Raw genomic sequence first — 23,525 nt, 5'->3', positions numbered from 1 at the left:
AGGAGTCTGATGGCTTGGGGGTAGAAGCTGTTCAGCAGTCTGATGGCTTGGGGGTAGAAGCTGTTCAGCAGTCTGGTGGCTTGGAGGTAGAAGCTGTTCAGCAGTCTGATGGCTTGGGGGTAGAAGCTGTTCAGCAGTCTGATGGCTTGGGGGTAGAAGCTGTTCAGCAGTCTTATGGCTTGGGGGTAGAAGCTGTTCAGCAGTCTGATGGCTTGGGGGTAGAAGCTATTCAGCAGTCTTATGGTTTGGGGGTAGAAGCTGTTCAGCAGTCTGATGGTTTGGGGGTAGAAGCTGTTCAGCAGTCTGATGGCTTGGGGGTAGAAGCTGTTCAGCAGTCTGATGGCTTGGGGGTAGAAGCTGTTCAGCAGTCTTATGGCTTGGGGGTAGAAGCTGTTCAGCAGTCTGATGGCTTGGGGGTAGAAGCTGTTCAGCAGTCTTATGGTTTGGGGGTAGAAGCTGTTCAGCAGTCTGATGGTTTGGGGGTAGAAGCTGTTCAGCAGTCTGATGGCTTGGGGGTAGAAGCTGTTCAGCAGTCTGATGGCTTGGAGGTAGAAGCTGTTCAGCAGTCTGATGGCTTGGGGGTAGAAGCTGTTCAGCAGTCTGATGGTTTGGGGGTAGAAGCTGTTCAGCAGTCTGATGGTTTGGGGGTAGAGGCTGTTCAGCAGTCTGATGGCTTGGGGGTAGAAGCTGTTCAGCAGTCTGATGGCTTGGGGGTAGAAGCTGTTCAGCAGTCTAATGACTTGGGGGTAGAAGCTGTTCAGCAGTCTGATGGCTTGGGGGTAGAAGCTGTTCAGCAGTCTGATGGATTGGGGGTAGAAGCTGTTCAGCAGTCTGATGGCTTGGGGGTAGAAGCTGTTCAGCAGTCTGATGGCTTGGGGGTAGAAGCTGTTCAGCAGTCTGATGGCTTTGGGGTAGAAGCTGTTCAGCAGTCTGATGGTTTGGGGGTAGAAGCTGTTCAGCAGTCTGATGGTTTGGGGGTAGAAGCTGTTCAGCAGTCTAATGGCTTGGGGGTAGAAGCTGTTCAGGAGTCTGATGGCTTGGGGGTAGAAGCTGTTCAGCAGTCTGATGGCTTGGGGGTAGAAGCTGTTCAGCAGTCTGGTGGCTTGGAGGTAGAAGCTGTTCAGCAGTCTGATGGCTTGGGGGTAGAAGCTGTTCAGCAGTCTGATGGCTTGGGGGTAGAAGCTGTTCAGCAGTCTTATGGCTTGGGGGTAGAAGCTGTTCAGCAGTCTGATGGCTTGGGGGTAGAAGCTATTCAGCAGTCTTATGGTTTGGGGGTAGAAGCTGTTCAGCAGTCTGATGGTTTGGGGGTAGAAGCTGTTCAGCAGTCTGATGGCTTGGGGGTAGAAGCTGTTCAGCAGTCTGATGGCTTGGAGGTAGAAGCTGTTCAGCAGTCTGATGGTTTGGGGGTAGAAGCTGTTCAGCAGTCTGATGGTTTGGGGGTAGAAGCTGTTCAGCAGTCTGATGGTTTGGGGGTAGAAGCTGTTCAGCAGTCTGATGGCTTGGGGGTAGAAGCTGTTCAGCAGTCTGATGGCTTGGGGGTAGAAGCTGTTCAGCAGTCTGATGGCTTGGGGGTAGAAGCTGTTCAGCAGTCTTATGGTTTGGGGGTAGAAGCTGTTCAGCAGTCTGATGGCTTGGGGGTAGAAGCTGTTCAGCAGTCTGATGGCTTGGGGGTAGAAGCTGTTCAGCAGTCTGATGGTTTGGGGGTAGAAGCTGTTCAGCAGTCTGATGGCTTGGGGGTAGAAGCTGTTCAGCAGTCTGATGGTTTGGGGGTAGAAGCTGTTCAGCAGTCTGATGGCTTGGGGGTAGAAGCTGTTCAGCAGTCTGATGGCTTGGGGGTAGAAGCTGTTCAACAGTCTGATGGTTTGGGGGTAGAAGCTGTTCAGCAGTCTGATGGCTTGGGGGTAGAAGCTGTTCAGCAGTCTGATGGCTTGGAGGTAGAAGCTGTTCAGCAGTCTGATGGCTTGGGGGTAGAAGCTGTTCAGCAGTCTGATGGCTTGGGGGTAGAAGCTGTTCAGCAGTCTTATGGCTTGGGGGTAGAAGCTGTTCAGCAGTCTGAAGGCTTGGGGTTAGAAGCTGTTCAGCAGTCTTATGGTTTGGGGGTAGAAGCTGTTCAGCAGTCTGATGGTTTGGGGGTAGAAGCTGTTCAGCAGTCTGATGGCTTGGGGGTAGAAGCTGTTCAGCAGTCTGATGGCTTGGAGGTAGAAGCTGTTCAGCAGTCTGATGGCTTGGGGGTAGAAGCTGTTCAGCAGTCTGATGGTTTGGGGGTAGAAGCTGTTCAGCAGTCTGATGGTTTGGGGGTAGAAGCTGTTCAGCAGTCTGATGGCTTGGGGGTAGAAGCTGTTCAGCAGTCTGATGGCTTGGGGGTAGAAGCTGTTCAGCAGTCTAATGACTTGGGGGTAGAAGCTGTTCAGCAGTCTGATGGTTTGGGGGTAGAAGCTGTTCAGCAGTCTGATGGCTTGGGGGTAGAAGCTGTTCAGCAGTCTGATGGCTTGGGGGTAGAAGCTGTTCAGCAGTCTGATGGCTTGGGGGTAGAAGCTGTTCAGCAGTCTGATGGCTTGGGGGTAGAAGCTGTTCAGCAGTCTGATGGCTTGGGGGTAGAAGCTGTTCAGCAGTCTGATGGTTTGGGGGTAGAAGCTGTTCAGCAGTCTGATGGTTTGGGGGTAGAAGCTGTTCAGCAGTCTAATGGCTTGGGGGTAGAAGCTGTTCAGGAGTCTGATGGCTTGGGGGTAGAAGCTGTTCAGCAGTCTGATGGCTTGGGGGTAGAAGCTGTTCAGCAGTCTGATGGCTTGGAGGTAGAAGCTGTTCAGCAGTCTGATGGCTTTGGGGTAGAAGCTGTTCAGCAGTCTGATGGCTTGGGGGTAGAAGCTGTTCAGCAGTCTTATGGCTTGGGGGTAGAAGCTGTTCAGCAGTCTGATGGCTTGGGGGTAGAAGCTGTTCAGCAGTCTTATGGTTTGGGGGTAGAAGCTGTTCAGCAGTCTGATGGTTTGGGGGTAGAAGCTGTTCAGCAGTCTGATGGCTTGGGGGTAGAAGCTGTTCAGCAGTCTGATGGCTTGGGGGTAGAAGCTGTTCAGTAGTCTAATGGCTTGGGGGTAGAAGATGTTCAGCAGTCTAATGGCTTGGGGGTAGAAGCTGTTCAGCAGTCTGATGGCTTGGGGGTAGAAGCTGTTCAGCAGTCTGATGGTTTGGGGGTAGAAGCTGTTCAGCAGTCTGATGGCTTGGGGGTAGAAGCTGTTCAGCAGTCTGATGGTTTGGGGGTAGAAGCTGTTCAGCAGTCTGATGGCTTGGGGGTAGAAGCTGTTCAGCAGTCTGATGGCTTGGGGGTAGAAGCTGTTCAACAGTCTGATGGTTTGGGGGTAGAAGCTGTTCAGCAGTCTGATGGCTTGGGGGTAGAAGATGTTCAGCAGTCTGATGGCTTGGGGGTAGAAGCTGTTCAGCAGTCTAATGGCTTGGGGGTAGAAGCTGTTCAGTAGTCTAATGGCTTGGGGGTAGAAGCTGTTCAGCAGTCTAATGGCTTGGGGGTAGAAGCTGTTCAGCAGTCTGATGGCTTGGGGGTAGAAGCTGTTCAGCAGTCTGATGGTTTGGGGGTAGAAGCTGTTCAGCAGTCTGATGGCTTGGGGGTAGAAGCTGTTCAGCAGTCTTATGGCTTGGGGGTAGAAGCTGTTCAGCAGTCTGATGGCTTGGGGGTAGAAGCTGTTCAGCAGTCTTATGGTTTGGGGGTAGAAGCTGTTCAGCAGTCTGATGGTTTGGGGGTAGAAGCTGTTCAGCAGTCTGTTGGCTTGGGGGTAGAAGCTGTTCAGCAGTCTGATGGCTTGGAGGTAGAAGCTGTTCAGCAGTCTGATGGCTTGGGGGTAGAAGCTGTTCAGCAGTCTGATGGTTTGGGGGTAGAAGCTGTTCAGCAGTCTGATGGTTTGGGGGTAGAGGCTGTTCAGCAGTCTGATGGCTTGGGGGTAGAAGCTGTTCAGCAGTCTGATGGCTTGGGGGTAGAAGCTGTTCAGCAGTCTGATGGTTTGGGGGTAGAAGCTGTTCAGCAGTCTGATGGTTTGGGGGTAGAAGCTGTTCAGCAGTCTGATGGCTTGGGGGTAGAAGCTGTTCAGCAGTCTGATGGTTTGGGGGTAGAAGCTGTTCAGCAGTCTGATGGCTTGGGGGTAGAAGCTGTTCAGCAGTCTGATGGCTTGGGGGTAGAAGCTGTTCAGCAGTCTGATGGCTTGGGGGTAGAAGCTGTTCAGCAGTCTGATGGTTTGGGGGTAGAAGCTGTTCAGCAGTCTGATGGTTTGGGGGTAGAAGCTGTTCAGCAGTCTAATGGCTTGGGGGTAGAAGCTGTTCAGGAGTCTGATGGCTTGGGGGTAGAAGCTGTTCAGCAGTCTTATGGTTTGGGGGTAGAAGCTGTTCAGCAGTCTCATGGCTTGGGGGTAGAAGCTGTTCAGCAGTCTGATGGCTTGGGGGTAGAAGCTGTTCAGCAGTCTGATGGCTTGGGGGTAGAAGCTGTTCAGCAGTCTTATGGCTTGGGGGTAGAAGCTGTTCAGCAGTCTAATGGCTTGGGGGTAGAAGCTGTTCAGGAGTCTGATGGCTTGGGGGTAGAAGCTGTTCAGCAGTCTGATGGCTTGGGGGTAGAAGCTGTTCAGCAGTCTGGTGGCTTGGAGGTAGAAGCTGTTCAGCAGTCTGATGGCTTGGGGGTAGAAGCTGTTCAGCAGTCTGATGGCTTGGGGGTAGAAGCTGTTCAGCAGTCTTATGGCTTGGGGGTAGAAGCTGTTCAGCAGTCTGATGGCTTGGGGGTAGAAGCTATTCAGCAGTCTTATGGTTTGGGGGTAGAAGCTGTTCAGCAGTCTGATGGTTTGGGGGTAGAAGCTGTTCAGCAGTCTGATGGCTTGGGGGTAGAAGCTGTTCAGCAGTCTAATGGCTTGGGGTAGAAGCTGTTCAGCAGTCTGATGGTTTGGGGGTAGAAGCTGTTCAGCAGTCTGATGGTTTGGGAGTAGAAGCTGTTCAGCAGTCTGATGGTTTGGGGGTAGAAGCTGTTCAGCGGTCTGATGGTTTGGGGGTAGAAGCTGTTCAGCAGTCTGATGGCTTGGGGGTAGAAGCTGTTCAGCAGTCTGATGGCTTGGGGGTAGAAGCTGTTCAGCAGTCTGATGGCTTGGGGGTAGAAGCTGTTCAGCAGTCTGATGGCTTGGGGGTAGAAGCTGTTCAGCAGTCTGATGGCTTGGGGGTAGAAGCTGTTCAGCAGTCTGATGGCTTGGGGGTAGAAGCTGTTCAGCAGTCTGGTGGCTTGGGGGTAGAAGCTGTTCAGCAGTCTGATGGCTTGGTGGTAGAAGCTGTTCAGCAGTCTGATGGCTTGGGGGTAGAAGCTGTTCAGCAGTCTGATGGCTTGGGGTAGAAGCTGTTCAGCAGTCTGATGGCTTGGAGGTAGAAGCTGTTCAGCAGTCTAATGGCTTGGGGGTAGAAGCTGTTCAGCAGTCTGATGGCTTGGGGGTAGAAGCTGTTCAGCAGTCTAATGGCTTGGGGGTAGAAGCTGTTCAGCAGTCTGATGGCTTGGGGGTAGAAGCTGTTCAGCAGTCTGATGGCTTGGAGGTAGAAGCTGTTCAGCAGTCTGATGGCTTGGGGGTAGAAGCTGTTCAGCAGTCTGATGGCTTGGGGGTAGAAGCTGTTCAGGAGTCTAATGGCTTGGGGGTAGAAGCTGTTCAGTAGTCTGATGGCTTGGGGGTAGAAGCTGTTCAGGAGTCGAATGGCTTGGGGGTAGAAGCTGTTCAGCAGTCTAATGGCTTGGGGGTAGAAGCTGTTCAGTAGTCTAATGGCTTGGGGGTAGAAGCTGTTCAGGAGTCTGATGGCTTGGGGGTAGAAGCTGTTCAGGAGTCTAATGGCTTGGGGGTAGAAGCTGTTCAGCAGTCTAATGGCTTGGGGGTAGAAGCTGTTCAGTAGTCTAATGGCTTGGGGGTAGAAGCTGTTCAGCAGTCTGATGGCTTGGGGGTAGAAGCTGTTCAGTAGTCTAATGGCTTGGGGGTAGAAGCTGTTCAGGAGTCTGATGACTTGGGGGTAGAAGCTGTTCAGCAGTCTGATGGCTTGGGGGTAGAAGCTGTTCAGCAGTCTGATGGCTTGGGGGTAGAAGCTGTTCAGCAGTCTGATGGTTTGGGGGTAGAAGCTGTTCAGCAGTCTGATGGCTTGGGGGTAGAAGCTGTTCAGCAGTCTGATGGCTTGGGGGTAGAAGCTGTTCAGCAGTCTGATGGCTTGGGGGTAGAAGCTGTTCAGCAGTCTGATGGCTTGGGGGTAGAAGCTGTTCAGCAGTCTGATGGCTTGGGGGTAGAAGCTGTTCAGCAGTCAGATGGCTTGGGGGTAGAAGCTGTTCAGCAGTCTGATGGTTTGGGGGTAGAAGCTGTTCAGCAGTCTGATGGTTTGGGGGTAGAAGCTGTTCAGCAGTCTAATGGCTTGGGGGTAGAAGCTGTTCAGGAGTCTGATGGCTTGGGGGTAGAAGCTGTTCAGCAGTCTGATGGCTTGGGGGTAGAAGCTGTTCAGGAGTCTAATGGCTTGGGGGTAGAAGCTGTTCAGCAGTCTAATGGCTTGGGGTAGAAGCTGTTCAGCAGTCTGATGGCTTGGGGGTAGAAGCTGTTCAGCAGTCTGATGGTTTGGGGGTAGAAGCTGTTCAGCAGTCTAATGGCTTGGGGGTAGAAGCTGTTCAGCAGTCTGATGGCTTGGGGGTAGAAGCTGTTCAGCAGTCTGATGGCTTGGGGGTAGAAGCTGTTCAGGAGTCTAATGGCTTGGGGGTAGAAGCTGTTCAGCAGTCTAATGGCTTGGGGGTAGAAGCTGTTCAGTAGTCTAATGGCTTGGGGGTAGAAGCTGTTCAGCAGTCTGATGGCTTGGGGGTAGAAGCTGTTCAGTAGTCTAATGGCTTGGGGGTAGAAGCTGTTCAGCAGTCTGATGGCTTGGGGGTAGAAGCTGTTCAGCAGTCTGATGGTCCTGCAGTAGCAGAGAGAAGTCAGTGACTCGGGTGGCTGAAGTCTTTGACAATCATCAGCACAGGTGGCTGTCTGTGTCTTCTATAAACAAGCAATCGAACATGGAGGTGTGACCGTGTGGTAACACGTCAATAATATAATATCGGCAATAGGCGCTAAAGCAGTTATCCCCGTTTTAATAGACGCTAGCTAACACATTGTCCAACAACGTCCTCTTTCAGGTCATCTGGTTCGGCCGTTGGAAGCCAACGACGCCACACCCAAGAAGATTCGAGCAATACAGTTCCTCGCCAGGATAAATGACGGTGACAAACTCGGTGAGACTTTTGAGTTAAACATGAAGTGACTTCCTAGCTCGCTACATAACAACACTATCTATGTAACAGTATGAGCTAACATCCCTTCCCTGTTGAAAATCAGAGACATCTGAAATGACCCCAAGTGCCACAATCTGTCGTTCCTTATCGCTAGCTAGCTGTGTCTTTTTTTAAATCAAGTCTGAGATCACTGACACCGTTGTTCTCTTGCCGTCCGCAGACTTCTCGTTTGACTCTCAGGAGGACCTCACGCCGCTGGAATCTGCTCTGAGCGTATTGGACAGCATCCGCGAGGAGTTGCCAGTTCCCCAGAAAGACGTGGACAGAGTACAGAAGTCTATCAGAGAGATGGTGAGATCTGTCCACACGGTGTATCATCATTCAACGGTCCCCCCTGTTTAAACCCTAAACACGGTTCTGATTTTCATGTCCAGCATTATAAGATGACACCGTGTACTGTGGTCAACACTATTGTGCATTGTAGTGAATTGCACAACTATTTGCCCGTTCATGTCTTCCCCTTCTCATTTTGGTGTAATTGTCCCTTCATGTCTTCTCATTCTGGTGTAATTGCCCGTTCATGTCTTCCCCTTCTCATTCTGGTGTAATTGCCCGTTCATGTCTTCTCATTCTGGTGTAATTGCCCGTTCATGTCTTCTCATTCTGGTGTAATTGCCCGTTCATGTCTTCCCCTTCTCATTCTGGTGTAATTGCCCGTTCATGTCTTCTCATTCTGGTGTAATTGCCCGTTCATGTCTTCTCATTCTGGTGTAATTGCCCGTTCATGTCTTCCCCTTCTCATTCTGGTGTAATTGCCCGTTCATGTCTTCTCATTCTGGTGTAATTGCCCGTTCATGTCTTCTCATTCTGGTGTAATTGCCCGTTCATGTCTTCTCATTCTGGTGTAATTGTCCCTTCATGTCTTCTCATTCTGGTGTAATTGCCCGTTCATGTCTTCTCATTCTGGTGTAATTGTCCCTTCATGTCTTCCCCTTCTCATTCTGGTGTAATTGTCCCTTCATGTCTTCTCATTCTGGTGTAATTGTCCCTTCATGTCTTCTCATTCTGGTGTAATTGTCCCTTCATGTCTTCTCATTCTGGTGTAATTGTCCCTTCATGTCTTCTCATTCTGGTGTAATTGCCCGTTCATGTCTTCTCATTCTGGTGTAATTGTCCCTTCATGTCTTCCCCTTCTCATTCTGGTGTAATTGTCCCTTCATGTCTTCTCATTCTGGTGTAATTGTCCCTTCATGTCTTCCCCTTCTCATTCTGGTGTAATTGTCCCTTCATGTCTTCCCCTTCTCATTCTGGTGTAATTGTCCCTTCATTTCTTCCCCTTCTCATTCTGGTGTAATTGTCCCTTCATGTCTTCCCCTTCTCATTCTGGTGTAATTGTCCCTTCATGTCTTCCCCTTCTCATTCTGGTGTAATTGTCCCTTCATGTCTTCCCCTTCTCATTCTGGTGTAATTGTCCCTTCATGTCTTCTCATTCTGGTGTAATTGTCCCTTCATGTCTTCTCATTCTGGTGTAATTGTCCCTTCATGTCTTAGCCTTCTCATTCTGGTGTAATTGTCCCTTCATGTCTTAGCCTTCTCATTCTGGTGTAATTGTCCCTTCATGTCTTCCCCTTCTCATTCTGGTGTAATTGTCCCTTCATGTCTTCGTCTTCTCATTCTGGTGTAATTGTCCCTTCATGTCTTCGTCTTCTCATTCTGGTGTAATTGTCCCTTCATGTCTTCTCATTCTGGTGTAATTGCCCGGTTCGTGTCTCCTCATTCTGGTGTAATTTTCCGGTTCGTGTCTCCTCATTCTGGTGTAATTGCCCGGTTCGTGTCTCCTCATTCTGGTGTAATTGCCCGGTTCGTGTCTCCTCATTCTGGTGTAATTGTCCCTTCATGTCTTCTCATTCTGGTGTAATTGTCCGGTTCGTGTCTCCTCATTCTGGTGTAATTTTCCGGTTCGTGTCTCCTCATTCTGGTGTAATTTTCCGGTTCGTGTCTCCTCATTCTGGTGTAATTGTCCGGTTCGTGTCTTCTCATTCTGGTGTAATTGTCCCTTCATGTCTTCTCATTCTGGTGTAATTGTCTGTTCATGTCTTCTCATTCTGGTGTAATTGTATGTTGCCATGTTGTGCATTCTGCCGTCATTATAACGGTGAACGTGGTTGTGTTTTTCTCTGTAGTTGGTGATCGTGTGCCTTAAGAACCAGGCCTTTGACAAAGCCAAGGAGGTGTTGATGAAGTACTTCCCAAAAAGCATGGTTGGAAAGGTGAGCTAACTCATAACTCCTAAAGAGACGATGACAACAATACGAACAGTATTAAGAGACATTTAGACTGTCTATTAACCTGAGGAACAGGACAGAGACATTTAGACCCGTCTGTCTTTTAACCTGAGGAACAGGACAGAGACATTTAGACCCGTCTGTCTTTTAACCTGAGGAACAGGACAGAGACATTTAGACCCACCTGTCTTTTAACCTGAGGAACAGGACAGAGACATTTAGACCCATCTGTCTTTTAACCTGAGGAACAGGACAGAGACATTTAGACCCACCTGTCTTTTAACCTGAGGAACAGGACAGAGACATTTAGACCCATCTGTCTTTTAACCTGAGGAACAGGACAGAGACATTTAGACCCACCTGTCTTTTAACCTGAGGAACAGGACAGAGACATTTAGACCCACCTGTCTTTTAACCTGAGGAACAGGACAGAGACATTTAGATCCATCTGTCTTTTAACCTGAGGAACAGGACAGAGACATTTAGACCCGTCTGTCTTTTAACCTGAGGAACAGGACAGAGACATTTAGACCCGTCTGTCTTTTAACCTGAGGAACAGGACAGAGACATTTAGACCCATCTGTCTTTTAACCTGAGGAACAGGACAGAGACATTTAGACCCGTCTGTCTTTTAACCTGAGGAACAGGACAGAGACATTTAGACCCGTCTGTCTTTTAACCTGAGGAACAGGACAGAGACATTTAGACCCGTCTGTCTTTTAACCTGAGGAACAGGACAGAGACATTTAGACTGTCTGTCTTTTAACCTGAGGAACAGGACAGAGACATTTAGACACGTCTGTCTTTTAACCTGAGGGACAGGACAGAGACATTTAGACCCGTCTGTCTTTTAACCTGAGGAACAGGACAGAGACATTTAGATCCATCTGTCTTTTAACCTGAGGAACAGGACAGAGACATTTAGATCCATCTGTCTTTTAACCTGAGGAACAGGACAGAGACATTTAGACCCATCTGTCTTTTAACCTGAGGAACAGGACAGAGACATTTAGACCCATCTGTCTTTTAACCTGAGGAACAGGACAGAGACATTTAGACCCATCTGTCTTTTAACCTGAGGAACAGGACAGAGACATTTAGACCCGTCTGTCTTTTAACCTGAGGAACAGGACAGAGACATTTGTCGGGGGGGGGGGGGGGGTTTAATGTCTCCAGGGGCTGATGCGGGGGGGGGGGGGGGGGGGTTTAATGTCTCCAGGGGCTGATGCGGGGGGGGGGGGGGGGGTTTAATGTCTCCAGGGGCTGATGCCGGGGGGGGGGTTAATGTCTCCAGGGGCTGATGCAGGGGGGGTTAATGTCTCCAGGGGCTGATGCGGGGGGGGGGGTTCATGTCTCCAGGGGCTGATGCGGGGGGGGGGGGGGTTAATGTCTCCAGGGGCTGATGCGGGGGGGGGGGGGGGGTTTAATGTCTCCAGGGGCTGATGCGGGGGGGGGGGGGGGTTTAATGTCTCCAGGGGCTGATTCGGGGGCTGGAGGGGGGGGTTTAATGTCTCCAGGGGCTGATTCGGGGGCTGGAGGGGGGTTTAATGTCTCCAGGGGCTGATGCGGGGGGGGGGGGGGGTTTAATGTCTCAAGGGGCTGATGCGGGGGGGGGGGGGGTTTAATGTCTCCAGGGGCTGATTCGGGGGCTGGAGGGGGGGGTTTAATGTCTCCAGGGGCTGATGCGGGGGGGGGGGGGTTTAATGTCTCCAGGGGCTGATGCGGGGGGGGGGGTTTAATGTCTCCAGGGGCTGATGCGGGGGGGGGGGGGGGGGTTAATGTCTCCAGGGGCTGATGCGGGGGGGTGGGGGGGCGGTTTAATGTCTCCAGGGGCTGATGCGGGGGGGGGGGGGGGGGGGGGTTTAATGTCTCCAGGGGCTGATTCGGGGGCTGGAGGGGGGGTTTAATGTCTCCAGGGGCTGATGCGGGGGGGGGGGGGGGGGGGGTTCATGTCTCCAGGGGCTGATGCGGGGGGGTGATGTGTCCTCCAGAAAGCGATCTTCCTGGGGCTGGTCAACAAGAGGAGCAGTGAGCATTCAGTCCTGCAGCAGGTCACCTACCAGCAGTTTAAACAGGAGATGCTGCTGTTCTGTGAGAGCCTGTTCCCCTACGCTCATCCTTTCCTGTCCAGGGTACGTATGTTCCCCTACTCTCAACCCTTCCTGTCCAGGGTACGTATGTTCCCCTACGCTCATCCTTTCCTGTCCAGGGTACGTATGTTCCCCTACGCTCATCCTTTCCTGTCCAGGGTACGTCTGTTCCCCTACTCTCATCCTTTCCTGTCCAGGGTACGTCTGTTCCCCTACGCTCATCCTTTCCTGTCCAGGGTACGTCTGTTCCCCTACTCTCATCCTTTCCTGTCCAGGGTACGTCTGTTCCCCTACGCTCATCCTTTCCTGTCCAGGGTACGTCTGTTCCCCTACTCTCATCCTTTCCTGTCCAGGGTACGTATGTTCCCCTACTCTCATCCTTTCCTGTCCAGGGTACGTATGTTCCCCTACGCTCATCCTTTCCTGTCCAGGGTACGTATGTTCCCCTACGCTCATCCTTTCCTGTCCAGGGTACGTATGTTCCCCTACTCTCATCCTTTCCTGTCCAGGGTACGTATGTTCCCCTACGCTCATCCTTTCCTGTCCAGGGTACGTATGTTCCCCTACTCTCATCCTTTCCTGTCCAGGGTACGTATGTTCCCCTACTCTCATCCTTTCCTGTCCAGTGTACGTCTGTTCCCCTACTCTCATCCTTTCCTGTCCAGGGTACGTATGTTCCCCTACTCTCATCCTTTCCTGTCCAGGGTACGTATGTTCCCCTACTCTCATCCTTTCCTGTCCAGGGTACGTATGTTCCGCTACTCTCATCCTTTCCTGTCCAGGGTACGTCTGTTCCCCTACTCTCATCCTTTCCTGTCCAGGGTACGTCTGTTCCCCTACTCTCATCCTTTCCTGTCCAGGGTACGTCTGTTCCCCTACTCTCATCCTTTCCTGTCCAGGGTACGTATGTTCCGCTACTCTCATCCTGTCCTATCCAGGGTACGTCTGTTCCCCTACTCTCATCCTTTCCTGTCCAGGGTACGTATGTTCCCCTACGCTCATCCTTTCCTGTCCAGGGTACATATGTTCCCCTACTCTCATCCTTTCCTGTCCAGGGTACGTATGTTCCGCTACTCTCATCCTTTCCTGTCCAGGGTACGTATGTTCCCCTACTCTCATCCTTTCCTGTCCAGGGTACGTATGTTCCCCTACTCTCATCCTTTCCTGTCCAGGGTACGTATGTTCCCCTACTCTCATCCTTTCCTGTCCAGTGTACGTCTGTTCCCCTACTCTCATCCTTTCCTGTCCAGGGTACGTATGTTCCCCTACTCTCATCCTTTCCTGTCCAGGGTACGTATGTTCCGCTACTCTCATTCTTTCCTGTCCAGGGTACGTATGTTCCCCTACTCTCATCCTTTCCTGTCCAGGGTACGTATGTTCCGCTACTCTCATCCTTTCCTGTCCAGGGTACGTATGTTCCCCTACTCTCATCCTTTCCTGTCCAGGGTACGTATGTTCCCCTACTCTCATCCTTTCCTGTCCAGGGTACGTATGTTCCGCTACTCTCATCCTTTCCTGTCCAGGGTACGTATGTTCCCCTACTCTCATCCTTTCCTGTCCAGTGTACGTCTGTTCCCCTACTCTCATCCTTTCCTGTCCAGGGTACGTATGTTCCCCTACTCTCATCCTTTCCTGTCCAGGGTACGTATGTTCCCCTACTCTCATCCTTTCCTGTCCAGGGTACGTATGTTCCCCTACTCTCATCCTTTCCTGTCCAGGGTACGTCTGTTCCCCTACTCTCATCCTTTCCTGTCCAGGGTACGTATGTTCCCCTACTCTCATCCTTTCCTGTCCAGGGTACGTATGTTCCCCTACTCTCATCCTTTCCTGTCCAGGGTACGTCTGTTCCCCTACTCTGTGTTACCTCAGCAGCAGTCTGCCTGTGTCCCCAGTATCACCCCTCTCCATATATAGTGTATTGAACTGAGAGATCTGTCTCCCTAACCCACTGTTCCTAACCTGAGGAGATCTGTCTCCCTAACCCACTGTTCCTAACCTGAGGAGATCTGACTCCCTAACCCACTGTTCCTAACCTGAGGAGATCTGACTCCCTAACCCACTGTTCCTAACCTGAGGAGATCTGTCTCCCTAACCCACTGTTCCTAACCTGAACTGAGGAGATCTGTCTCCCTAACCCACTGTTCCTAACCTGAGGAGATCTGTCTCCCTAACCCACTGTTCCTACCATGAACTGAGGAGATCTGTCTCCCTAACCCACTGTTCCTACCCTGAACTGAGGAGATCTGTCTCCCTAACCCACTGTTCCTAACCTGTGGAGATCTGTCTCCCTAACCCACTGTTCCTACCCTGAGGAGATCTGTCTCCCTAACCCACTGTTCCTAACCTGAACTGAGATCTGTCTCCTAACCCACTGTTCCTAACCTGAACTGAGATCTGTCTCCTAACCCACTGTTCCTAACCTGAACTGAGATCTGTCTCCCTAACCCACTGTTCCTAACCTGACCTGAGATCTGTCTCCTAACCCACTGTTCCTAACCTGACCTGAGGAGATCTGTCTCCCTAACCCACTTTTCCTAACCTGAGCAGATCTGTCTCCCTAACCCACTGTTCCTAACCTGAGGAGATCTGTCTCCCTAACCCACTGTTCCTAACCTGAACTGAGGAGATCTGTCTCCCTAACCCACTGTTCCTAACCTGAGGAGATCTGTCTCCCTAACCCACTGTTCCTAACCTGAGGAGATCTGTCTCCCTAACCCACTGTTCCTACCCTGAACTGAGGAGATCTGACTCCCTAACCCACTGTTCCTAACCTGAACTGAGGAGATCTGTCTCCCTAACCCACTGTTCCTAACCTGAGGAGATCTGTCTCCCTAACCCACTGTTCCTAACCTGAACTGAGGAGATCTGTCTCCCTAACCCACTGTTCCTAACCTGAGGAGATCTGTCTCCCTAACCCACTGTTCCTAACCTGAGGAGATCTGTCTCCCTAACCCACTGTTCCTAACCTGAACTGAGATCTGTCTCCTAACCCACTGTTCCTAACCTGAACTGAGATCTGTCTCCCTAACCCACTGTTCCTAACCTGAGGAGATCTGTCTCCCTAACCCACTGTTCCTAACCTGAGGAGATCTGTCTCCCTAACCCACTGTTCCTAACCTGAGGAGATCTGTCTCCCTAACCCACTGTTCCTAACCTGAGGAGATCTGTCTCCCTAACCCACTGTTCCTAACCTGAGGAGATCTGTCTCCCTAACCCACTGTTCCTAACCTGAACTGAGGAGATCTGTCTCCCTAACCCACTGTTCCTAACCTGAACTGAGATCTGTCTCCCCAACCCACTGTTCCTAACCTGAGGAGATCTGTCTCCCTAACCCACTGTTCCTAACCTGAACTGAGGAGATCTGACTCCCTAACCCACTGTTCCTAACCTGAGGAGATCTGCCTCCCTAACCCACTGTTCCTAACCTGAGGAGATCTGTCTCCCTAACCCACTGTTCCTAACCTGAGGAGATCTGTCTCCCTAACCCACTGTTCCTAACCTGAACTGAGGAGATCTGTCTCCCTAACCCACTGTTCCTAACCTGAACTGAGGAGATCTGTCTCCCTAACCCACTGTTCCTAACCTGAGGAGATCTGTCTCCCTAACCCACTGTTCCTAACCTGAGGAGATCTGTCTCCCTAACCCACTGTTCCTAGCCTGAGATCTGTCTGCCTAACCCACTGTTCCTACCCTGAACTGAGGAGATCTGTCTCCCTAACCCACTGTTCCTAACCTGAACTGAGGAGATCTGTCTCCCTAACCCACTGTTCCTAACCTGAGATCTGTCTCCCTAACCCACTGTTCCTAACCTGAACTGAGGAGATCTGTCTCCCTAACCCACTGTTCCTAACCTGAGGAGATCTGTCTCCCTAACCCACTGTTCCTAACCTGAGGAGATCTGACTCCCTAACCCACTGTTCCTAACCCGAGGAGATCTGTCTCCCTAACCCACTGTTCCTAACCTGAGGAAATCTGTCTCCTTAACCCACTGTTCCTAACCTGAGGAGATCTGTCTCCCTAACCCACTGTTCCTAACCTGAGGAGATCTGTCTCCCTAACCCACTGTTCCTAACCTGTCTGTGTGATTACCAGGCTGCCAGACAGCTGATGGTGAAGAGACAGGAAGCAGGACAGGGTGCAGAGGAAGGAGACTGTCCCTCAGACCCTCAGCCAGAGGACCACCTTGTTCCAGCAACAGAGGAGAAGGCATCCAGACACAAACCCAGGTAGCCTCATTGATCCGATGCCAATCAATCAAATACATGTATTTTAGAAAGCACTTTTAGCTCAGTTATTGTGACAACATGTTTTCCAGTTACCGAGCCTAGACTCTAAAGGTCATTGGGCCCCACAGTGTGTGGATATACAGGGGGCCCCACCAGTATTGGGCCCCACAGTGTGTGGATATACAGGGGGCCCCACCAGTATTGGGCCCCACAGTGTGTGGATATACAGGGGGCCCCACCAGTATTGGGCCCCACAGTGTGTGGATATACAGGGGGCCCCACCAGTATTGGGGCCCACCACCACAGTGTGTGGATATACAGGGGGCCCCACCAGTATTGGGCCCCACAGTGTGGATATACAGGGGGCTCCACCAGTATTGGGCCCCACAGTGTGTGGATATACAGGGGGCCCCACCAGTATTGGGCCCCACAGTGTGTGGATATACAGGGGGCTCCACCAGTATTGGGCCCCACCACCACAGTGTGTGGATATACAGGGGTCTCCCCCAGTCTAAACTGCCTCCCTCTCTCTCTCCCTCCAGTCCTCCCAGTCTAAACTGCCTCCCTCTCTCTCTCCCTCCAGTCCTCCCAGTCTAAACTGCCTCCCTCTCTCTCTCCCTCCAGTCCTCCCAGTCTAAACTGCCTCCCTCTCTCCCTCCAGTCCTCCCAGTCTAAACTGCTTCCCTCTCCCTCCAGTCCTCCCAGTCTAAACTGCCTCCCTCTCTCTCTCCTTCCAGTCCTCCCAGTCTAAACTGCCTCCCTCTCTCTCTCCCTCCAGTCCTCCCAGTCTAAACTGCTTCCCTCTCCCTCTCTCCCTCCAGTCCTCCCAGTCTAAACTGCCTCCCTCTCTCTCTCTCTCTCTCCAGTCCTCCCAGTCTAAACTGCCTCCCCCTCTCTCTCTCCCTCCAGTCCTCCCAGTCTAAACTGCCTCCCTCTCTCTCTCCCTCCAGTCCTCCCAGTCTAAACTGCCTCCCTCTCTCTCTCCCTCCAGTCCTCCCAGTCTAAACTGCCTCCCTCTCTCTCTCCCTCCAGTCCTCCCAGTCTAAACTGCCTCCCTCCCTCTCTCTCTCCCTCCAGTCCTCCCAGTTTAAACTGCCTCTCTCTCTCTCTCCCTCCAGTCCTCCCAGTCTAAACTGCCTCCCTCTCTCTCTCCCTCGAGTCCTCCCAGTCTAAACTGCCTCCCTCTCTCTCTCCCTCGAGTCCTCCCAGTCTAAACTGCCTCCCTCTCTCTCTCTCTCCAGTCCTCCCAGTCTAAACTGCCTCCCTCTCTCTCTCTCTCTCCTTCCAGTCCTCCCAGTCTAAACTGCCTCCCTCCCTCTCTCCAGTCCTCCCAGTCTAAACTGCCTCCCTCTCTCTCTCCCTCCAGTCCTCCCAGTCTAAACTGCCTCCCTCCCTCTCTCTCCCTCCAGTCCTCCCAGTCTAAACTGCCTCCCTCCCTCTCTCTCCCTCCAGTCCTCCCAGTCTAAACTGCCTCCCTCCCTCTCTCTCCCTCCAGTCCTCCCAGTCTAAACTGCCTCCCTCCCTCTCTCTCCCTCCAGTCCTCCCAGTCTAAACTGCCTCCCTCTCTCTCCCTCCAGTCCTCCCAGTCTAAACTGCCTCCCTCCCTCTCTCTCCCTCCAGTCCTCCCAGTCTAAACTGCCTCTCTCTCTCTCCCTCCAGTCCTCCCAGTCTAAACTGCCTCCCTCTCTCTCTCTCTCCAGTCCTCCCAGTCTAAACTGCCTCCCTCTCTCTCTCTCCCTCCAGTCCTCCCAGTCTAAACTGTCTCCCTCTCTCTCTCTCCCTCCAGTCCTCCCAGTCTAAACTGCCTCCCTCTCTCTCTCTCCCTCCAGTCCTCCCAGTCTAAACTGCCTCTCTCTCTCTCTCTCCCTCCAGTCCTCCCAGTCTAAACTGCCTCCCTCTCTCTCTCTCTCTCCCTCCCTCCAGTCCTCCCAGTCTAAACTGCCTCCCTCTCTCTCTCTCTCTCTCCCTCCCTCCAGTCCTCCCAGTCTAAACTGCCTCTCTATCTCTCTCTCTCCCTCCAGTCCTCCCAGTCTAAACTGCCTCTCTATCTCTCTCTCTCCCTCCAGTCCTCCCAGTCTAAACTGCCTCTCTCTCTCTCTCTCCCTCCAGTCCTCCCAGTCTAAACTGCCTCTCTCTCTCTCTCCCTCCAGTCCTCCCAGTCTAAACTGCCTCTCTCTCTCTCTCCCTCCAGTCCTCCCAGTCTAAACTGCCTCTCTCTCTCTCTCCCTCCAGTCCTCCCAGTCTAAACTGCCTCCCTCTCTCTCTCCCTCCAGTCCTCCCAGTCTAAACTGCCTCCCTCTCTCTCTCCCTCCAGTCCTCCCAGTCTAAACTGCCTCCCTCTCTCTCTCCCTCCAGTCCTCCCAGTCTAAACTGCCTCCCTCTCTCTCTCCCTCCAGTCCTCCCAGTCTAAACTGCCTCTCTCTCTCTCTCCCTCCAGTCCTCCCAGTCTAAACTGCCTCTCTCTCTCTCTCCCTCCAGTCCTCCCAGTCTAAACTGCCTCCCTCTCTCTCTCCCTCCAGTCCTCCCAGTCTAAACTGCCCCTCTCTCTCCCTCCAGTCCTCCCCCTGGTGGCGTCCTGCTGACCCGCAGCCAGCTGATGGCCGTTTATACAGCCCTGGCCGAGGAGCTGAGGGAGCCCATGACCTTGGCGGAGCTGGAGGAGGAAGTGGAAATGGAGGTGATGGAGGAGAACGCAGGAAAAGGAGTTGCTGTTGTGGACCAAGAGGAACCTCTCCTGCACCTCTCCGAAAGCCCCAGGTTGTTAATCATATCACTACCCTGCTGCTTCCTGTTCTCTGGTAGCCTGGGCACCAGTCGTATCACTACCCTGCTGCTTCCTGTCCTCTGGTAGCCTGGGTACCGGTCGTATCACTACCCTGCTGCTTCCTGTCCTCTGGTAGCCTGGGTACCAGTCGTATCACTACCCTGCTGCTTCCTGTCCTGTGGTAGCCTGGGCACCGGTCGTATCACTACCCTGCTGCTTCCTGTCCTATGGTAGCCTGGGTACCGGTCGTATCACTACCCTGCTGCTTCCTGTCCTATGGTAGCCTGGGTACCAGTCATATCACTACCCTGCTGCTTCCTGTCCTATGGTAGCCTGGGTACCAGTCATATCACTACCCTGCTGCTTCCTGTCCTCTGGTAGCCTGGGTACCGGTCGTATCACTACCCTGCTGCTTCCTGTCCTCTGGTAGCCTGGGTACCAGTCGTATCACTACCCTGCTGCTTCCTGTCCTATGGTAGCCTGGGTACCAGTCGTATCACCACCCTGCTGCTTCCTGTCCTCTGGTAGCCTGGGTACCGGTCGTATCACTACCCTGCTGCTTCCTGTCCTATGGTAGCCTGGGTACCGGTCGTATCACTACCCTGCTGCTTCCTGTCCTGTGGTAGCCTGGGTACCAGTCGTATCACTACCCTGCTGCTTCCTGTCCTGTGGTAGCCTGGGTACCGGTCGTATCACTACCCTGCTGCTTCCTGTCCTCTTGTAGCCTGGGTACCGGTCGTATCACTACCCTGCTGCTTCCTGTCCTCTGGTAGCCTGGGTACCAGTCGTATCACTACCCTGCTGCTTCCTGTCTTATGGTAGCCTGGGTACCGGTCGTATCACTACCCTGCTGCTTCCTGTCCTCTGGTAGCCTGGGTACCAGTCGTATCACTACCCTGCTGCTTCCTGTCCTATGGTAGCCTGGGTACCAGTCGTATCACTACCCTGCTGCTGCTTCCTGTCCTCTGGTAGCCTGGGTACCAGTCATATCACTACCCTGCTGCTGCTTCCTGTCCTCTGGTAGCCTGGGTACCAGTCGTATCACTACCCTGCTGCTTCCTGTCCTCTGGTAGCCTGGGTACCAGTCGTATCACTACCCTGCTGCTTCCTGTCCTATGGTAGCCTGGGTACCGGTCGTATCACTACCCTGCTGCTTCCTGTCCTACGGTAGCCTGGGTACCGGTCGTATCACTATCCTGCTGCTTCCTGTCCTATGGTAGCCTGGGTACCGGTCGTATCACTACCCTCCTGTTCTCTGGTAGCCTGGGTACCAGTCGTATCACTACCCTGCTGCTTCCTGTCCTCTGGTAGCCTGGGTACCGGTCGTATCACTACCCTGCTGCTTCCTGTCCTATGGTAGCCTGGGTACCGGTCGTATCACTACCCTGCTGATTCCTGTCCTATGGTAGCCTGGGTACCAGTCGTATCACTACCCTGCTGATTCCTGTCCTATGGTAGCCTGGGTACCAGTCGTATCACTACCCTGCTGCTTCCTGTCCTATGGTAGCCTGGGTACCGGTCGTATCACTACCCTGCTGCTTCCTGTCCTATGGTAGCCTGGGTACCAGTCGTATCACTACCCTCCTGTCCTATGGTAGCCTGGGTACCAGTCGTATCACTACCCTGCTGCTTCCTGTCCTATGGTAGCCTGGGTACCGGTCGTATCACTACCCTGCTGCTTCCTGTCCTATGGTAGCCTGGGAACCAGTCTGTCTATCGTTCCACTCCTTGTCATCCCCAACAGAGTGGATTTCTCCAGGCTGGTTCTATGGACTGTTCTGCTCCCCAGTTTGTCTCTTGTTTTAATGTTGTTGATATTGTTCCTTGTCTTCACTGATTGTCTGTCTCTTTTCATTGTTAAAGTGTATTGGGAGTGACCCCTGGTGAATCTGACTTGACCCCAGGCAGGGCTCAGACGCTGTGTTGGAGCAGGAAGTCCCCAGGTCCCAGAGAGACTCCGACAGTCCAATGGAGGCGTCCCCTGCTGACCTGGTTCCCCCAGCAGACCTGGCACCAGGCCCCCAGTGGAAGAGCAGAGGCTGGCCTCATACCATAGCCAGGCTGGTTATGGAGCCAGACAGCCAGGTGAGAGAAGCAGCAGGGTTGAGGTTTTAATGCAAATGTCTGTTTTTCTTTGAGTTGTTAATGAATCACTTGGTGGATTGATAATGGTGAGTGAACAGGGGTTTAATGGAGTCATTACGTTCATGGATTAAATTTGAACAAACTGCTTGAATTGCCTATTTTAACCCTGGTGTGTAGGATTCATTACCTCATATTATAACCCTGGTGTGTAGGATTCATTACCTCATATTATAACCCTGGTGTGTAGGATTCATTACCTCATATTATAACCCTGGTGTGTAGGATTCATTACCTCATATTTTAACCCTGGTGTGTAGGACTCATTACCTCATATTATAACCCTGGTGTTTAGGATTCATTACCTCATATTTTAACCCTGGTGTTTAGGATTCATTACATCATATTATAACCCTGGTGTGTAGGATTCATTACCTCATATTTTAACCCTGGTGTGTAGGACTCATTACCTCATATTATAACCCTGGTGTGTAGGATTCATTACCTCATATTATAACCCTGGTGTTTAGGATTCATTACCTCATATTTTAACCCTGGTGTGTAGGATTCATTACCTCATATTATAACCCTGGTGTGTAGGATTCATTACCTCATATTATAACCCTGGTGTGTAGGATTCATTACCTCATATTATAACCCTGGTGTGTAGGATTCATTACCTCATATTTTAACCCTGGTGTGTAGGATTCATTACCTCATATTTTAACCCTGGTGTGTAGGACTCATTACCTCATATTCTAACCCTGGTGTGTAGGATTCATTACCTCATATTTGAACCCTGGTGTGTAGGATTCATTACCTCATATTTTAACCCTGGTGTGTAGGATTCATTACCTCATATTATAACCCTGGTGTGTAGGATTCATTACCTCATATTATAACCCTGGTGTGTAGGATTCATTACCTCATATTTGAACCCTGGTGTGTAGGAATCATTACCTCATATTTGAACCCTGGTGTGTAGGATTCATTACCTCATATTTGAACCCTGGTGTGTAGGAATCATTACCTCATATTTGAACCCTGGTGTGTAGGATTCATTACCTCATATTTGAACCCTGGTGTGTAGGATTCATTACCTCATATTATAACCCTGGTGTGTAGGATTCTACGGCCTCTAGAGAATCAGTATCCAACGGGGAGGAGTCAGTCAGCCGGGCGGACCCACTAAGCTCCGCCCCCACCTACAGCCCACCAACACGGAAGTATCGCAAACGACGAGCCAGCAAGATAACCGAAGAGTAAGTCAGGAACAAGAGGGACGTCCCTGCATGTAGTACTGTGTTAATGGCAGCACCTTTTAACCATCTCTTGAACACATTTCTAATGAGGGACACGTGTTGACTAGTTTGACGAGGGAAGTGGAAGTTGACTACCTGACCTTGTCCAATAAGAAAGGCTTGCAAATCGTTTTGCTATGGTGTGTCCTAATGAATACGACCTCTGTCTGACTCCAGGACCTCGTCTGACCCTGAGGAGGATGTGTGTATTCTGGATAACAGCCCTGAGCAGAGAGGCCCCGCCCCCCAGAGAAGCTCCACCCCCACCCCCCAGAGAGGCTCCGCCCCCCAGATAAGCTCCACCCCCCAGAGAGGCTCCGCCCCCCAGAGAAGCTCCACCCCCACCCCCCAGAGAGGCTCCGCCCCCCAGAGAAGCTCCACCCCCACTCCCCAGAGAGGTTCTTCACATAAGAGAAGCCCCACCCCCCAGAGAAGCCCCACCCCCCAGAGAGGCCACACCCCTCAGAAGGCCTCCACCAGTAAAAAGGGATCTGATCTGAAGTGGTAAGAGGAACTAATCTAGTCCAGTATCATTCTGTCTCCTCCCTTCTGATGTGATTGGAGGAGACACACTGTCATGTAATATAGTCCAGTATCATTCTGTCTCCTCCCTTCTGATGTGATTGGAGGAGACACACTGTCATGTAATATAGTCCAGTATCATTCTGTCTCCTCCCTTCTGATGTGATTGGAGGAGACACACTGTCATGTAATATAGTCCAGTATCATTCTGTCTCCTCCCTTCTGATGTGATTGGAGGAGACACACTGTCATGTAATATAGTCCAGTATCATTCTGTCTCCTCCCTTCTGATGTGATTGGAGGAGACACTCTGTCATGTAATATAGTCCAGTATCATTCTGTCTCCTCCCTTCTGATGTGATTGGAGGAGACACACTGTCATGTAATATAGTCCAGTATCATTCTGTCTCCTCCCTTCTGATGTGATTGGAGGAGACACACTGTCATGTAATATAGTCCAGTATCATTCTGTCTCCTCCCTTCTGATGTGATTGGAGGAGACACTCTGTCATGTAATATAGTCCAGTATCATTCTGTCTCCTCCCTTCTGATGTGATTGGAGGAGACACTCTGTCATGTAATATAGTCCAGTATCATTCTGTCTCCTCCCTTCTGATGTGATTGGAGGAGACACACTGTCATGTAATATAGTCCAGTATCATTCTGTCTCCTCCCTTCTGATGTGATTGGAGGAGACACACTGTCATGTAATATAGTCCAGTATCATTCTGTCTCCTCCCTTCTGATGTGATTGGAGGAGACACACTGTCATGTAATATAGTCCAGTATCATTCTGTCTCCTCCCTTCTGATGTGATTGGAGGAGACACTCTGTCATGTAATATAGTCCAGTATCATTCTGTCTCCTCCCTTCTGATGTGATTGGAGGAGACACACTGTCATGTAATATAGTCCAGTATCATTCTGTCTCCTCCCTTCTGATGTGATTGGAGGAGACACACTGTCATGTAATATAGTCCAGTATCATTCTGTCTCCT

General features: G+C 51.6%; 1 protein-coding gene across 2 annotated transcripts in view; it reads left to right on the top strand.

Annotated features, from left to right (window-relative positions):
- Nucleotides 1-23,525, top strand: part of LOC139575421 (telomeric repeat-binding factor 2-like) — a 37,008-nt gene that overhangs the window by 7,198 nt on the left and 6,285 nt on the right. Inside the window, exons 2-10 of one of the 2 annotated variants that reach the window (XM_071400370.1) lie at nucleotides 7,163-7,258; nucleotides 7,479-7,609; nucleotides 9,442-9,528; nucleotides 11,535-11,675; nucleotides 15,726-15,859; nucleotides 18,416-18,616; nucleotides 20,528-20,708; nucleotides 21,831-21,967; nucleotides 22,184-22,510. In XM_071400370.1, the coding sequence (XP_071256471.1) occupies nucleotides 7,163-7,258; nucleotides 7,479-7,609; nucleotides 9,442-9,528; nucleotides 11,535-11,675; nucleotides 15,726-15,859; nucleotides 18,416-18,616; nucleotides 20,528-20,708; nucleotides 21,831-21,967; nucleotides 22,184-22,510 (1,435 nt within the window). Of the gene's footprint in view, nucleotides 1-7,162; nucleotides 7,259-7,478; nucleotides 7,610-9,441; nucleotides 9,529-11,534; nucleotides 11,676-12,290; nucleotides 12,651-15,725; nucleotides 15,860-18,415; nucleotides 18,617-20,527; nucleotides 20,709-21,830; nucleotides 21,968-22,183; nucleotides 22,511-23,525 lie in introns of those variants that run through there. The other variant, XM_071400371.1, reaches the window with a different exon arrangement.

Source organism: Salvelinus alpinus, chromosome 5 (assembly GCF_045679555.1).
Source record: "Salvelinus alpinus chromosome 5, SLU_Salpinus.1, whole genome shotgun sequence".
Taxonomy (NCBI): domain Eukaryota; kingdom Metazoa; phylum Chordata; class Actinopteri; order Salmoniformes; family Salmonidae; genus Salvelinus; species Salvelinus alpinus.
This window is presented reverse-complemented; position numbering and strand designations above follow the sequence as displayed.